Raw genomic sequence first — 17,917 nt, 5'->3', positions numbered from 1 at the left:
ACAGTATTAAGAGGATCTGTGGCAACGCCAAGACGAAGAACAATCAATCAGAAATGAAAACCTGTTTTTAAGTCCATGATTCATTTACACCACTGGCCAACCCCCACAACGCAATTGCTTTCTCAGTATCACTTTCTATTAAAAATAAACCCGAGAAAAGCTGGGGGACACAAGATAAAGGCAATCCAGGGAAGAAATATCCTTAACAGATAGCAATTCTTGTTGGGATGTTCACATGCAAGAAGAATCATAAGAATATTTGCACTGCAAGTCCACACCAAGAATGTAGATCCCCAGGATGAGAAAGAGAGAGAAAGGAGTAAATTTCAGAAGAAATAATGTCTCATTTCACACAAGGCATGAGAAATGAGGACGATCCATTATTCTTACTGGTACCTGTCAGAGGAGAGCCATCACTAGCTTTGTTCGTACTAGCTGTGGTCCTGTGCAGGACCTCAGCCCCAGGGGCGTCTGTGGGATGCGTGATGCCTTCGGTGCTCTGTCCTGGTTCATACTCTGAAGGCAGAGGTGGCTGAGTTGGGTCTTTGTGGTGGGCACCGTCAGGAGAGGTAACAGCTGCTACCACAAGGATTTAATCAGCTGTGAATTCCATGTGCGTGCTGCCGTGCCCCTCCCATTCCCACTACATTCAAGTCTCCTGTTCACTTTAAACCACTGCTACCCTTTTCTCACCAGAAAGGGGAAGAGAAGGGAGACCTTGTGTCCTCCCATACGTCATCACTGCTCTCTCAATGTATTGATCAGACATTTTATTTTGCTATTCCCATCCACTTTTTTACTTAATCCAAAAGATTACCAAGGACAGTGGATACAGGAAAGGACATAGAGATAGCAGTCAGGAGAATTCCACAACCTGCATTCCAGACTGACCACAGATACTCAGCTTCAGGGACACTGTCAAGTGCTGCTACTGTGTGTTTTACATTACAGATATCAGTACTGACAGTAAAGAACCCTTTCTACAGGCGCTGAATTAAAGTTACCTTTCTTTTTATTTCAGGAGTAAGTCATGTGTTTCTCATATGTTTCTAGAACATTATTTTGATGGTATAAATAGTAAGTGTTATACAAGATTGCTTCATGCCAGTTTTGTAAATTCCTTTCTCTCATTCTACGAACCAGAGGGACAAATGTTTTGATAAAATCTATGGAAAGAACATGCTTTCCCAAAGGAATATTCACAAATTAAAAGCACTAGCTGTGGGTGTACAAATGTACATAAGCATGAATTCAACTTTATGGCAAAGACAGTTTGGCAACACCAAATAATATAACATATGTAACGAGCCAGATGCAGTAATGCTTCACTAAGTAACAGCATTAAAAGTCGTTGGTAAGTGAAAAATAAAAGTTTTTACAGAGCTAAAATTGAAAACTTCTATCTCAGCAGCATCCAGGCAGAGCACAGAGAAGATTAGTCACTCTATAATTTATATCACAATCTTAAAGAGATCAGTAAGTTACTCCTATCTATGAGTTCATGCAATATCTTTCCAAGATAGGCCATATGAGAGACAGAAGTGATGAAATATATACAATGAACATTATTGCTAGTACCTGTAGTGGAAGACTCTTTTTCATTATTATTCTCTCTGGAAGGAATAATTCTATCCATTATAGCAGGTTGTGTGGCATAATCCTCTCCCTTGTCCCAGCCTGGATACGCCAATGGGTCTTGCGCTGAGTCATTCTGTTTGGCCCCATGGTTGGAGGCCATAGCTGTTATTATGATGGTGAAGCAATTATGAACTCAGTATATAAAGATCCATTTCTCATATTATTGTCCTCTTCAGTTCTTGTCTCTATGACAGGCCTTGCTCACATGTCTACTACATTTAATGGCAAAGAGAAGTAAAGCAGATTTGCTTCTCATTCTGGTTTATGTTTAGAAAAGCTGCCTAGTCTCACAAATAGGACTGACTCCTTCCTCAAACTGAGCATACACTTTTCAGAACCAAGCTATCTCGTTGTTTTTCAAAAGTATTTCCCCGAATCATGCTGTTGACTTTTATTGGTTGAATATCAAACCAATATCCACCAATACAGAATTAAGAACAGCAAAGGCAGAAAAAAATGCAAGAATATGACCCATCAGTAAGATTTTAATCACAGAATTTGAGTGTATTGTCTATACCCAGTTTTTTCCTCAAAATGTCACTGTTTATTAGTTGCAGCATCTCCAGGAAAATAGACAAGGAAGTCTGACAAAGAGGAAGGCTAGCACAGGCTGCAGATTTGTGAACGGTGCACACAATAAGTAAGACAGCACTCAACTGGAGAATATTTGATATTGCAGTTATTTACAAAAATATTGTATTGTCCATATCAACCAATCTGTAGCTTTTATTAAGACAGTCACAGCAAAAGAGTACCCAAATCTTACAAGTAGCATAACCCTCCTTAAACCCTCCCCAACCCAATTAAAAAAAAACCCAAGAAAATTGGGTTAACATGCCACAGCATGTTAAAATTTAAATTGGAACTAGGCCAAATTATATTGCTATAGTAGTATAGTATAGTATAATTTAGTGTATACATATCGGTAATGCATTGTACTGCATCACCAGGTTTTTAAAGGATGTTGATGAAACACCTGGGATTGATCTCTTAGAAGAATGTGGGCTTAGGGACTGCTGAAACAATGACCCCCACAAAACTTTTTCTAATAAGATTACATTTAGTTGAAGGAATAGATCCACATTATACAGCCTATCAAGTAATGTTTATGATATGCTTGTCTTCAGTGGCCTGTATTTGATAATCTGCAAGAGCAGATGATGACTGTGTTAAATTCACTGCTGACAGTGCTTAGTACAGCAAATTTGTCATTAACTAGTAAACTTAGTACACTCAGAGGAACAGAAACTAATATATGCCAATTTTTAGCTACTAGCTTTATTGTATAATTTGATCTTTTACATTTCAATTGCCTCAACTTATGGAGGAGAGATGCCTCTCTTTTATTCTACACTATGCTTTGTTTTCTTCCCTTCATCACCGGTATCAACTTGTCATAGTTGAAACGTGGTGAGAGAAGATATTTTAGATAAAAACTTTTAGATATAATTGCCATATTAACAAAAACTGAAAAAAACCCAACCCAGGTCCAATAATGACTTGCAACAGGGGAGTGAACACAGCTCCCAAATATATGAAAAATACAACAGACATTATTATTTTTCCATTTAAATGTTCGCTGTTTCCTACAGATATAACCCTGGCAGGTAACCTGTTAAAACCTTGTGACTGCATGACACAGAACACAAAACGTAGGAGACAGTTACAGAATTAATCTACTGTAGGTCTTGACAAGCAATCCAAATGGGAGAGAAAACAAACCTCCGGGAACAGGTCTGAAGAATAGGATCATTTAAAAGAAAAAAAAAAAAAAATCAGAATTGCTCAGGTTTATTCCCAGAACTTCTGTTACGGCCTCAGAAAGCAAAATTGTTAGCAACAAAATCCTAAATCTAAACGTATAGTAAACCCTGATAATTTACTACAATGTGACCTGTAATATTACCTGTATGAGAAGTTTCCTTTTCAATATCATTTTCACCTGCAACAGTAAATTCATTTTGTTCAGTACTTCCAGTGGTATTTGCAGGGTCCTGTTCTTGACTGATCCATCCAGAATGAACGCTGTGTAATAGTGGATGTTGGGTTGGTCCTTGACGTTTTTCATTTTCACTTGTAACTAGTGCTGATAAGATGATGATTGAATCAATAACGATCAAAATACCTAACACCAGTCACATGAGTCTCATCTTCATGATCTACACAACAAGGGTGCTTTGGCTTTTGTGTTTTGGCTTTTTCTTTTCATTGTTGCATTTGATGTGAAATGAAAGATGAAAGAAAACAAAAGTCCTTTAGAAACCCTATGACACAAAAGCATCACCAGGTAGCAAGTATCCCAATGACCAACGGCAGAGAAAAGCTGTAGGAGAAGGAGTGGAAGAACACAGAGAAACAACAGCTAGTTCATATTTATTAATACTAACTTAACTGTTGACTCTGTGTATTCTGGGTTTTTAAAAGTGAAAAAGATGATGAACTTTCTCTTTTGAGTTAATATCTCAACTGCACAATTACAAGGCTGGCTCCAGGGAAATTGTCATTTCTTCTGGGACTGGATGAATTGAATAAGTAGGTTCATATATTTGAAGTTGAAAAGCATACTTGTTTTTAAGTCAGTAATAATTAAAGCTCTTACTGATAAAATAAATCCATTGCTCACTATTTCATTTGCTGTTGTTTACATAGCAGAAGATGCATCCAGAAATCACCTGAAGTACCACCACCATAAGAACATTAAAAAGCTTAGAAAAGATACACCAGAAAAAAAGAATACCTGTAACACTAAGATGAATGCTTGCCTTAGGTATCAAATGTTTCCATGAGTGATATATTAAAGATAAGGCAAATGTCCTTAATGAGAGCACGCAAAGAAAGAGCTGGACCTGTTACACATGCTATAAGTCACCAGCTAGAGAAACCCATGCTATTTCCCAAAAAAAGCAAAACTGGAGGAATATTTATCTGCACATTCAGGCAATGAAATGTTCATAAAGATGGCACTCATGCAAATGTAATTCATTAGTTGCGTAATTAAACCAAATACATATAGATTATCTTGTAAAAAAAGTTAAAATTAACTAATGTATGAATACAACTGATCTAACAATACTTCAGAACTAAAAGAAAGTTATCACAAAAATTATTTCTATATTATTTCTATAATTTTATTATAAATAATAATAACTGGCACCTGTTCTGATGCCAATTGTATAAACTTCGACTGTAGAAAACCATCTCAGAACCAGAAAGACAGGTATCGAGCTATTGGAGGCAGATCGTATAAATCCAAAGAACTACTACAGGATGTAGAAAATGCTTTGTTTTTACAGAGGGATAAGGCAGCTTTCCACAATTCCCAATTAAATGCATTTGTTTTCAGTACAATCTGATTTTACGCAATTACAAGGCTGGCCCCCAATCCAGCTGTATATAGCTGTGGCTGCAGCTATTCAGTTTTGCACTTCTCCTTAAACAGGGTAAAGCTGTGCATTGTAGCCCAAACATCCTAAAAATGAAGCTCATATCCAGCTATGCTTTTCAAAAAGTTTAACTGGAAACTATTTAGCCACACAGCAAAAATAGCTGGAGAACGCACACTGTAAGCCTTTGCCTGCAGAGGTTTTTAGGCTTGAAGAAAAGAAGTAGTAGGCTTGAAACACTTCCAGTATCTCAGTTGGCTACTGGCACTAATACTGGTAGCAAAATGTTCCCATTGATCTGGAAGTAGTTAATAATCCTTTGTAGCACAGTTTCACGTATTTGAATCACTAGCTCCCTTCTTTGACTTTTGTCTTCAGATTCTACAATAGTAATTTTGAAGTGGAAAAAAGGGAATTTTTTTCCTCACAAGGTGGGTCACCAAATGTCACAGTCTGCTCAGTTTTATTACACTAGTGCAAGTTTAAAAATCCCAGAGACGTGAATAAGAGTGGCAATTAATGAAGATTAGATGCAAAAGATAGACTTGGAATGACAGATGAATGCTATAGATGCCAACTCTGAGGGCTCTAGTACAAATAATATAAAGGTATTATATTGAACTGAGGCTAATGGTATGGGAATTACAACCAGCTGCACCATAACAGTGTTACACTTCACTGAATTATGTCATAAATCTGAATATTATCTGAAAAGCTTAATTTCTTTACCCCTGCCAGCAGAGCTAGGATACTGCTCCTCTTCATCTGTATAGACAGGGTTCCAATGATCTTGTGTGGAGATTTCCAGAAGTGTTTTGTGTTGCGAGTCCACAGCTGTTAGGAGAATGGAGGATTCAACGCTGACCATGCTCTACATCTACCACTATTACTCTACTGTTAGTGTGTGCCATAAAGGTGATGGAAAATGGAAATTCATGCATAGCTTAACTGTAGTCTCTCTATTCTTCTTATCAAATCTTTTCACATCAAACCAGTCATTCTTTTCTTTGCATTGGACAGATGCAAAGTTTCCCAAGAAGAACTGGGAAACAAGCAATAGAAGAATAATGTCTAGCAGAAGTAGTGCACCCATTACAGCAGTTACAGACATTTAAACTCAAGTTTGAAGAATAATGCTGGACCTAAAGAATATGGTAGATGCCTGGATACATGTAAAACATGCTTGCTAAGTGCTCAAGAAGTACTCAGATCCATGTTAAAATATCCACCACTGCGCTCAAAAGCTATGGTCAGCAAAAAAACGAAAGCACCTTGACAGCCACCAGGAAGCCAATATTAGTCAAGAAAGTTATAATACAGTTGAACAGAGAAAATGAAACTCCCACAAGAGTCCGTGATCAGACAGTGTAAACATTTTCACCGAAGGAGCATGCAGACCGCTAGGCCATACAAGGTAGTTGGAATGCAATGCACCATGTGGAATAAGTCACCAATGCAGAGTCTCAAAGATAACTAAATTAGCACCAGAAATACTCAAAATGTAGTCAAAAGAATAGAAGATCCCAAAGCAACATGACTTGCTCATTTTGTATTTTCTTCTAAAAACAAAGACCACTGCTGAAAAAAACCCAAATACTCCACTATCTTCAGAAAAAAAAATGCTTATAAACAGTGATTTATAAACACTACCGAGTAAATAAGTGCACAGAAAAAAGACACATTAAGATGTGCTTAAATTAAATTACAGAAAAGGAACAGATTATTGTATTTGTACAAATAATAGCCTTAGAATATAGTCATTAATGGCAACATCTATAATGAAAAAAAACCCCAAAACCAGGGCTGGGGCCGTTCCCTGGTCATAAGGCTGAGTAGCAGACTGTGTGCTTCAGTGACACACAGCATTTGGCTTTGATCTTCACTGTGGTGGAGACAAAATTATTTTAGGTATGGATGGCTTTTTAGTTAAAAAAGCCATCAGATGATCACTGTGGGACTATTCATATCAGGAAAATGAGACTATGTATTAAAATATCTGAGTTGTGGTATTGGATCATGCCTAAACATCTGAGGTCACAAAATAAATGAGATGATTTTAGAAGAGTGCATGGGAAGGGTGTGGAAGGTATGAGACACTTCACAATGAAAAGGGCACTTGGGGTTTGCCTGCCCAAATTGTGCCTGAACATCTTCTTCCACAGACAGGAAGTCTAATATTGTATAGATACAGATTATAAATAACAAGAATCGGAATTATTTTAACACTGTTTTACACAAAAGGAAAAAATAGGAAAAAAGATAAATATTTTTTCTTGGAAAAACATGAGTGAATGCATGCATTCAAATGGGCATGAAACTGAGAAGTTAATTTGATGTAGTGTTAGAAGAGATACTCCTTCTGTAGATATGGGCCTCATAAAATTTTTCAAATCATGAAAGAGACATTTCTGAAGGAAGGCGGCAAAGGAGGAAGAACACTGGGTAGGACAGGAAAAAGAAGAATGAAACCATCCAAAGAGAAACGGATTTCCTTACTAGTACTTGGAGCATACTCGTCCTGGGCCACACTCCTGTCCCAGCCTGGAAACACTGTTGAGTAAATCGTCTCCTCTGAAGAGTCTTCATCATCTGAACCGTTGCCACTTGAAGTCACATCTGCTGTGATGATGTTAAATCTGACATGAAGCCCTAACCCACAAGGTCTTCTGCTGACAGCAGTTATGCTTTCCTGTCTCCCCTACATGCAGCCTTACAATCACAGAAGAGAGTGTACAGCACCGTGCTTCCCATGGTCCATACCTCCTCCTGGTTCTTCTACCCACAAGGGGTTCATCATTCTGCCATGGCCCTGCTGAAGCTGCCCCAATGTGGCTCTTAGCTATGTTTCAGTGCCCTACGCATGCTCGCAGCACCAACCATAACCTGTCCTCTTCTAGCAGGGTGAGCACAGTGAACTAGCTTGAAAAACACTTTCTTCCTTTCTCCCACAAGTCCTTCTCATTGGAATAGCCTGCTTCTAAATTGCCTCCAAACAGGAAAAAAAAAGAAAAACCCAAGTACTTCCTTTATAGAATGACTCACATACTCGTCCTGTGTACTTTCAGACATGCGGAATACCTCTGCAGTACGTGAACAGTGTGGGCAGCTGCTCTGTCGCTACCAAATGTACAGAGCCCAGTACTTTGCTTTCCCCACTTCAAAACACAGGTAACAAAAAGCAGTTAATGTATACCACGCATTGAACCCCCCTCCACTTAATGTTTCTGAAGCTTGCTGCCCTGGTGCTCTGGTTATTCAGCCCCTAATCAAAGCGCTCTCTTAGCATGACATTCTTTACCCTTGGTTGCTTGTGTGGGTTCATGCGTCTTCTCTCCAGGATTTGACCACCACCAGTGGTTTGGGAATGGATTCCACCAAGCCTGGGTGGTGCCTTGCTCCAGGTTGTCGTGATGAGGCCCTGGAGCTGTTAGGACATGGTTCATTCAACCGAGATCTTGTTATTATTTCTTGAGAAGCACTTTCCTCCAGCAAAGTCAAGTCCACTAGCACCGGCACCCTGAGCATGCTCATGCCACTGATATGGATGTGAGTGCAAGGTGAATGTATGAACACGTGGTGTCATTACATTCTTCAAACGCTTAGCCAGATGAAGCACTAGTGGCGGTCCCAAGAAAGAACATGGTCCCTTGAGAGGAGTTGTCAAAAAGCCCTGTGGATCTTTGCTAGCCTTTCACATTCAACAAGGTTAATGAGCTCCTCAGAGGCTTTGCCAGCAGGAGAGAGCAGATAGCCTTAGATAGACTCCAGAATGAGGAACACCCACCAAGATGACATAAAAGGTGAAAGAAGTATCCATGATGGGCAAAAAGAACACCCAGAGATAAGCACACCCATTAGTTTAGCCTTCTCTTCTACCGACAACCCCATGAAGCCAATGCTGCCAAGGACCTGGGCTCAGAATTATGGCCATTCCACTTGAAAGAAACATGCACTCCCCTTGGCCTGATGCTGTCAGGAAAATCCACACCAGAAACACTTTCCAGTTAGGTATCAGTATAGCATCGAGAGAGAGACGCAGCTTTAGTCCTATCACATTACTAACGCACAATATTTTCACAGAACATAGCATTTCAAATTGTAATGTTCCATATGTTTGCAACAGACATTTAAGGATGGAAAGAGATTTTTGTTTAGAAAAATTACAGGAATTCACAGTATTTTGGCTGCTGTGCTAATCAAGCCAAATAGGTATGGGCATGCAAACAGAAATAATTGTGCCACTTGTATAGAGGGTGGAAACTCCCCCAAAGAGGAATTATTCCTTGAGACATAACATGCCACGAGGGAAGCCCACAAATCAGGTATGAATGGAGACAAGACATCAATTCTAGAAGGAAGGGAAGATGGTGCTTCTAAGGATATGGACCTCACAATATCTAAATAGCTTTTTCCTGTGGCATGGCAGATGTGTTTGAAACAAGAGATGATTGGGAGAGCATCAAATTCTCACACAATGTATGCGCGGCAAAGGAGGAGGAACACTGGGTAGGACAGGAAAAAGAAGAATGAAACCATCCAAAGAGAAACGGATTTCCTTACTAGTACTTGGAGCATACTCGTCCTGGGCCACACTCCTGTCCCAGCCTGGAAACACTGTTGAGTAAATCGTCTCCTCTGAAGAGTCTTCATCATCTGAACCGTTGCCACTTGAAGTCACATCTGCTGTGATGATGTTAAATCTGACATGAAGCCCTAACCCACAAGGTCTTCTGCTGACAGCAGTTATGCTTTCCTGTCTCCCCTACATGCAGCCTTACAATCACAGAAGAGAGTGTACAGCACCGTGCTTCCCATGGTCCATACCTCCTCCTGGTTCTTCTACCCACAAGGGGTTCATCATTCTGCCATGGCCCTGCTGAAGCTGCCCCAATGTGGCTCTTAGCTATGTTTCAGTGCCCTACGCATGCTCGCAGCACCAACCATAACCTGTCCTCTTCTAGCAGGGTGAGCACAGTGAACTAGCTTGAAAAACACTTTCTTCCTTTCTCCCACAAGTCCTTCTCATTGGAATAGCCTGCTTCTAAATTGCCTCCAAACAGGAAAAAAAAAGAAAAACCCAAGTACTTCCTTTATAGAATGACTCACATACTCGTCCTGTGTACTTTCAGACATGCGGAATACCTCTGCAGTACGTGAACAGTGTGGGCAGCTGCTCTGTCGCTACCAAACGTACAGAGCCCAGTACTTTGCTTTCCCCACTTCAAAACACAGGTAACAAAAAGCAGTTAATGTATACCACGCATTGAACCCCCCTCCACTTAATGTTTCTGAAGCTTGCTGCCCTGGTGCTCTGGTTATTCAGCCCCTAATCAAAGCGCTCTCTTAGCATGACATTCTTTACCCTTGGTTGCTTGTGTGGGTTCATGCGTCTTCTCTCCAGGATTTGACCACCACCAGTGGTTTGGGAATGGATTCCACCAAGCCTGGGTGGTGCCTTGCTCCAGGTTGTCGTGATGAGGCCCTGGAGCTGTTAGGACATGGTTCATTCAACCGAGATCTTGTTATTATTTCTTGAGAAGCACTTTCCTCCAGCAAAGTCAAGTCCACTAGCACCGGCACCCTGAGCATGCTCATGCCACTGATACGGATGTGAGTGCAAGGTGAATGTATGAACACGTGGTGTCATTACATTCCTCAAACAGCAAAAATATCCAGTGCTTTTAGCCTAAGTGAAGCTTGAACATTCTACTAAAGTATAAGATTGTGTTACTAGTTCTGATAGTCTGGTAAAGTCAATGAATTCCACATAGCATTTCCACTTGTGACAGACAAAGATATGTAATGTATGTGAAATATGCCCCAATATTTTGAAAAAAAGCATTCAAAGCTAATAGAAGCATGCACACCACAGAAATTTAAATCCCTCAAGCAAGTCAGTTGATAGTTTAACCTTTCTCTCTGCTATAAAAGTTATTCATCAATAAACTGAGAAGCTGAGTTTGCAAGAGCTGTGCTTCAAGTGATACACATATTCACCAAAAGAAAGCAAAATCTACTTCAAAATGTTTCTCCAGAAATATTTTTATTCTGGCAATTCCTCACAAGCAATACTTTTATCAGCATTTAGACCATCTTCTATGTCTTGAAAATGAAGAAAAGAAATTGTGAAAGAAACTCTTTTTCATTCAAGAAAAAATCTTTAAATAATTATTTCAGAAAAATACCTTGAACACTGACATCAAAGACACTCATTTTTGTGCAATATATGAAAGCATTGGAAAATGCAAGACCTGTGAATCAAAGTACTAATGAACAAACAGGATAAACTGATGTTCTTCAGTCTGCAGTAGTTCTGTTTCGCTTATCTGTTAACTGCAAAGTGTACAAAATGTATGGACTTAAACCCAGGTGGTCTCAGATTTGGAGCTTTGGGATGGAACTGTGAACAAAATCATAATGCCAAAAAAATGGTTAACAAGAAAATAACTGAGTGACTAAATGATTGCCATCTGACTTGTAATCACAGCAAAATTCTCACCTCTATCTGCTTTCTACAACAAACCTGAGGTGTTCATTTTCTTAAGTGATGAATATGCACTCATGGCTTCCACACACAAAATACCAATGCAGATTCTTTCCTGTCAGATCAGCCAAGGTGTGGACATGAGACTTTTTTCATTGATGAGACTTTTTTCAGGGAATGCTCCAAACCAAATAAAGGGAAAATCCACCAGAGCTTAAAAATATCTATTATATATGGACAAACAAAATCAGTCACAGTTACTGTTTGAGCATCTAGCTCTTATAACTTAGGGAAGTATCTCATCGATCAGCAAGAGAATTTTATGACATCTGACCCATGGCACAGATGAATCATAACTTGTTAATAGCAAAGAGAAAAATTTGTTTCAGCCAAGAGAGAAAGTCAATGGCAAAGCGCTGGCAGTGTATAATCTGGACCGTGAACTTGATGGAGAACATCCAATAATGTCCAAAGCCAGAGCAATAATGAAAGGGGATCACCTGAAGAACAAGGAGCTGTGGCAATTTCTCACTTCAAACCCATAGCAAAGAAGTGTTTTGAGAGACAGCTTTTCACCAAACTTGGAAGTTTACAAATGGTGTGTAGTATAGATGGAGGGCCACCAGTTTTGTTTCTCACTTTTACACACTATAGAATTAGATAAGGTTTTTTTTAGCCATCTATCTGAAGTCATATGCCAAATAGTTTTGTTTACTTATTTCTTAATTTTATATCTTTCCTGTCTGTGGGATTTTTCTCTGGGAAATTAAATTGTGGCCAGGATATTTCAACGAACCTGCACCGTTCCACAATGTAAATAGCAGACATTGGAGCATGGCTTTATCTTCTTTTTTGTTTGTTCTCCATGTAACTTTCTCCTATGCTACTGAATATTTGATGACTTCTCATGGAGATGCATAGCTTATACTTAACTTCTGAAGGGTGTGCTAAATTACTTATGCGTTTGTAATGCAGTAAAATTAAATGAAATGGGTCTGTTTGGCTTTAAAGTGGTGTTGCTGAGTAATAGCTAAAGCTATCAGAAAAGCCCAGGTGCAGTACCCTCATAATCTTTTTTTCCAGAGAATCAATCTATCAACCCTAAACCAATAAGCAATCATGCCAATGCTATCGCTTCTATGATACACATATATCAGTATCTTTTGTCACATAGCTCTACAGTTTTTGTGGTCTTTTAAATCTTAAATACAGCTAGTTTTCCCTCTGTAAAATAGTCGTGCCCATGAGACAGAACTGTTAGCAACAGGAAGGGACATATGTATTTAGGATCAATACATTTGATAATCAAGTAGTAAAAGGAAAACAGAAAGCTTTCCTGCCTAGAAACAATGCACAGGTTTTTGCAATGGGTACAGAAACACCTGCTCAAGGAAGTACTAAGTCACACACACATACAAAAGCAAATAAATATGCAGGGAAAATCACCACCAGAGTGAACCGAACTCTCCACTATTACCAGGTGGGATTTCCCGGCCTCCACCCCCACCCCCCTTGGCAATATTCTGTAGTAAAACCTTTCACTTGAAATAAGCACCAGAAAATTCTCTACTTGCTTCCAAGGCTTGGGGGAAAATCAAACCGATAGTTCTTTTTTCCATCTACATATTTATAAGGTATTACTAACCTTCACATCCTCTGAGACAAGATGTTTGAGTGATTTCTGTCTTTTAGTAATGCTTTTGCTAAATGTGTAAGACATACAATCATGCTTACTCTGCCCTGTGATTTCTAAATACGGTAATGAGAGCACCGTCCCTCCAACTCACATAGACCATTTGACCATCTATCAGCAACCAACAATTCAGCAAATTCCTCATTATCACGGGCTTCCATGGTGGGAGAAAAAAAGAGTCATCAGGAAGAAACTTTCATTTCTATCACTTCAGCCTTTACTATGACATACCTCTGTAGATCTCCTCTGTATAATTAAAATGTTCTGCCTTTAGGTTCAATTTATTTTCTGCGGCAAAGACCTTTACCACCCTAAATTTAAGAACTAGAGTGAATATATCTACAGTTCTAGTTTAAAATGTGTCAGAAGACTTCGTAAGTTTTGTATTTGCTGTAGCTGCTGCGCACTACTTATTTGATAGAAACATCACAAGCAGTTCTTCCCACTTAGTACAGCTATTCAAGAACAAAGCAGAGAAAATGGCTACTGTTCTTCTGAGCCCTCAAAGCCTGTGGAGCCAGCACAGGCCCCAGTTTTTTCCCATTGATATTGCCAACAAGAAGGATGAAATTAGTTTTTGCAGTGCACAAGTAGCTTGGCAATTGGAACTGCCACTTAAAGCACTGCTTTGGTGAGCAAAGCCATGGTTTTGACGTGGTTTACCCACATTCACAACCATAAATATATTGGAATCACAGACACTTTCATCACAAATTGACAAAAATGCCTTTTTCTACCTCAGAAATAAATTGACTTCAAGCGGTAATTGGTTGCGCTGAGTTGTGGTGCCTCATAGAGTAAATAGGTGTGATAAAAAAGCAGTGGGAAACACAAACCAACAATTTTTCTGAACTCATGTATAAGCATTGAAGTAACCATACAGTAAATGTGTTTGCTCCCATGTCCCAGAGAGTGAAGCTTATTTCTGACTTAACCAGTCTGGAAAGCACTGTCATTCAAGGTCTTTCGAAGACTGGAGATGATGTACACTTCACCACTTACCAGAATGCCCTGCTGGAAGAAGAAAGCAGTTTTAATGCAATCTATTTTTGATGTAGCTATTATAATACAGAAATCTTACTAGTACTCGCAGGATACTGTCCACCGTCTTTTTCAGGGGAATCATCAGCTGTCGTCACCAAAGCGATGTCAGGTGTTACAGGAGAAACTTCATCATCTGTATGGTGATGGATTAATCATTACTATTTCATTAGCTGAGTTGCAACTCAGTCCTCACAACTACTTCAGTTATTCTATACTGCAAGCTTTATTCCCTCATTTATTGGTCCAGAAGAGAAGAAAGATAGAGACTAGGTTGTTCATATAATTCAACCCCAAATAGCCTTACTTTACTAACATAGTAAGGATATCACCAAAAGATTATTTCAAGAGGAGTATGTATTACAGTGATAATGAACATTCTGGAAATGATTTGAGCTCTAATTGTACCTGTACACCACCTGGACAGGGATTCTAGAGCAATGAGTGAAGTTATTTGTATTGCCCTCTTTACTGAGATATATTCTGAGATTTAGTCCAAAAATCTAAACTCTGTATGTAAGCAGAGTTGATAAGAGTTGTCATGGCAAGCAATTGAAATACCTGGCATACACCTTGGGGAATGGCTCTGATCCTAGCTCCTTAGGAAGAGAATGTTAGGATTTACCTTTCATAATGCTAACTACATGGACAAACAGGCATAACGTCATGAGTACACCATCAGTGAAAAGTCATTTTATAAACCTAATGCTTCTGCTAATTTATTTTTTTTTAATTTCAGTATTTATTGAGGATAGTGATGCAAACTACTGGTCTCCTTCACTGGTAAGTTATCGGTGATTTAATAAAAAGCCCGTAGTCAGAGGTCACGCAGTAAACTTTACTGTACTTACAGGATGAATTATATTTGTATCCCTTAAGTTCAATTGCTACTCTTTCAGACCTCTGATAATTTTAGCCACACAAGCAACATAAAAGGTGAAATAAAATACACACCACTTTCACAAGAAAGCAAGATACAGGCAAGGCACTCTAATTCACTAATTTGCCACCCCACAAAATGCCCTAGAAAAGAGTATGGCATTTGTATTTGGTAGGGCCTCATGAAACCAGAATTTGGCTTTTTATCTCAATCTGCATTCTGTACTATGCTGTAGTAAGATGTCCTAAAAAAAACCCTGTATTTGTATAAAGAGAAGTCACTTGTACTGTAAACTCCTCCTTGTTCTTATTACTTAATGTCAATTCATCCTTTTAGAGAACAAATAAGAGTATGTTATCCTAATCTCTATATAGCCATACCTCTCTGTGGTCACTGCTAGATATGTTTTTGAGCCTTAAATGAAATAGATATTTTAATAAATACAAGAGCAAATTCTTATAATCATCTATTCTCAACAACCTGTGAAGGTATATGTGGGAAACTACACTGATGTGTGGCTGCTTCGTACTCCCATGCAGTCAAAAAAAAATCCCTAGAAATTCAGAATGCTTCTGTTTTCTTTCAAAGACACACATTCTCCTGTTACTTCACCAGGACACAAATTAGAGACAGTGCTTCTCATTCCCTCATGATATCTTTTAACTAGCAATGTAATTCTTCACTCCGCAATTTTAAAGGGGATATAGTGGCAACCTACTGTCCTTACCAAAATCATTTCCAGTAGTTTCTTTTTCACCCCCTCCAGAAGAATGATCTGGCAGCTGTGAGACTGGAGTAGCGCTTCCATAATATGAGGGGCTGGATCTCCTGATGGAGGTATCCACGGGAGTTGTGTCATGTGTTGATCCACTACCCACATTTTCATCATCCACACCTGAGGTTGAGGACTCTCCACTGTGACGCGTGCCATCTGCATTATATCGTGAGCCATCTGCATTGTCAATGACTGTTGGAAAGAGGAAATTAAGCAGCTGATAATATCAAGGAGCTACATAGCTATATTTCAGTAATGCTAAACAGTTTCAGTCCCACAAAAAAAAAAAAAAAGAGAGAAACAGTTGTGGATTAATACCAGTTCATCCATTTTTGCCATCCTATCTAATCTCTCTAGATCATACACCACTAAACTATATCTAATGTATATATGCTAACATATAAATTTGTCAAACATATAGGGCCTATTCTGTATCAAATATATTGATCAGTTTGATTTTGAACATAAAATCTTGGCTTCCGTAAAGTCAATCAGAATTTTAGAATTGGGACAAATAATTTATTACGAGAGTTTTCTTCCCCTTCCAGCTGCTTTTCTAACCAGCAGCTCAAATGAGATGTAGAAAGGTTGCAAAGTCCTGTATGTCAAAGAAACATTAGCATCTCTGAGGTGCTAAAAAAAATCAAGTATCTGTATAAAAAATGTTTGGTAGCACCTTGAGACAAACCAAGCTCCATAGAATTTAGGGGAAGACAACAAGTGACTAATTGATTTAATTGCTGTTGAACATCTCTTGACTTGTATTTCTTATGTTTGGCTTGATTTTTAATATTGGCAATTGTTTATGCAAAAAAAAAGATAACCAGATACTAAAAATGAAAGAAGTGGGAGGTCTTTCTAGTCAATACAGTACCTATTTCACCCTGATTATTGAGGAAAGAAGTATCTAGTTTTTCAATTGGTTCACACGCTTTGTCCCTTGTTTCTGTAAAAGAAGGAAAATAGAAAATATTAATTTGAGAAAATTGAGAAAAATGTCACGTCTATACCCATATTAATTGTACATAATCACAAAACATCAGTTTCAGATGTGGACAGTTGAAAACAGATTTCCAAATCAAACGTTATTCATTGATCTACCTACGTTCCCTTTTTGCTCCTTCCCAGGTGGGGCACTTTAAGATTATTCTGTTAGCTAACAACGAGACTTCTTTTCCACAACCATTCCAGAAAATGGTCGCAATCAACATCAGTTAAAATAGCCTTATGACCCAGTTTCAATGCAGACAGCCCCACTGTCATGGCAGCAGTGGCAGCTCTAATCCTAAAAAGCCAGAGGGACCCCATCCCTTCCATGGAGGGCTCTGCGCAGGCAGAGCATGCCCTGGTCTGGTGAGCACTGCTTGCTCCAGCAGGCTGCAGTGCCACCCTCAAGGGCCAGCGTGTGAGCCACCCGCTCATAGTGCCGGAGGGGAAAAAGACTCAGGAGGAGTTATAAAGCTCTGGTGGGGATGGATGTAGCAGAAGAAGGGTCACCTGTGGGTGACAGAGGATGGCACCTCACTTGATACTATGCCAAATACAAAGATGAGTTTTAATGAATGACCACCAAGAACAAAATCAAAAAATGTCACTGCCATTCAAAGCATCAATGTTTTTGCCTACAGCTTTCTGTAAGATCTGTTTCCACTGTGAATGAAATAACCTACTGAAATTCAAGACACTTGAAGTTAGTCCCAATTTTATCTTCAAATACTGTGTTCAGCATCTGTCACAAGATTATCTACATTTTCCTAATAATTTAGTAAAATATTTCCAACTATTAAAAAGCTGAAAACCTTAGAAGAAAGCGGTCTGCTTCTGACCCACATCGCTATCTAACTACCTAATGTCTGAACGGAGATTTGCCCGAGAGCAAATACTGGATGGACCTGCAAACAAGAGAGCAGCAGCCACGTCCGTGGGCCTGGGATGGCCACCCCGCACCTTGGAGCTGCTGCAGGGGGCAGCCACTGCTAGCACCCCGTAACACAAATAACTGTTGTTCGCTACAGAAGGTCAT

General features: G+C 39.1%; 1 protein-coding gene across 3 annotated transcripts in view; it reads right to left on the bottom strand.

The window, feature by feature from the left end:
• The window catches only part of CD44 (CD44 molecule (Indian blood group)), a 56,699-nt gene that overhangs the window by 14,486 nt on the left and 24,296 nt on the right, over positions 1–17,917 (bottom strand). For all 3 annotated transcript variants that reach the window (XM_035902933.1, XM_035902934.1, XM_009647542.2), the window contains exons 4-6: positions 16,769–16,840; positions 15,847–16,086; positions 14,280–14,375 (exon numbers count right to left, since the gene is read on the bottom strand). In XM_035902933.1, coding sequence (XP_035758826.1) covers positions 14,280–14,375; positions 15,847–16,086; positions 16,769–16,840 — 408 coding nt within the window. The remainder of the gene's footprint in view (positions 1–14,279; positions 14,376–15,846; positions 16,087–16,768; positions 16,841–17,917) is intronic.

The sequence above is a fragment of the Egretta garzetta genome, unplaced genomic scaffold, assembly GCF_000687185.1.
Source record: "Egretta garzetta isolate BGI_Z169 unplaced genomic scaffold, ASM68718v1 scaffold329, whole genome shotgun sequence".
NCBI classification, from domain to species: Eukaryota; Metazoa; Chordata; class Aves; order Pelecaniformes; family Ardeidae; genus Egretta; species Egretta garzetta.
Note: the sequence above shows the minus strand (reverse complement) of the source record. Positions and strands in the feature narration are given on the sequence as shown.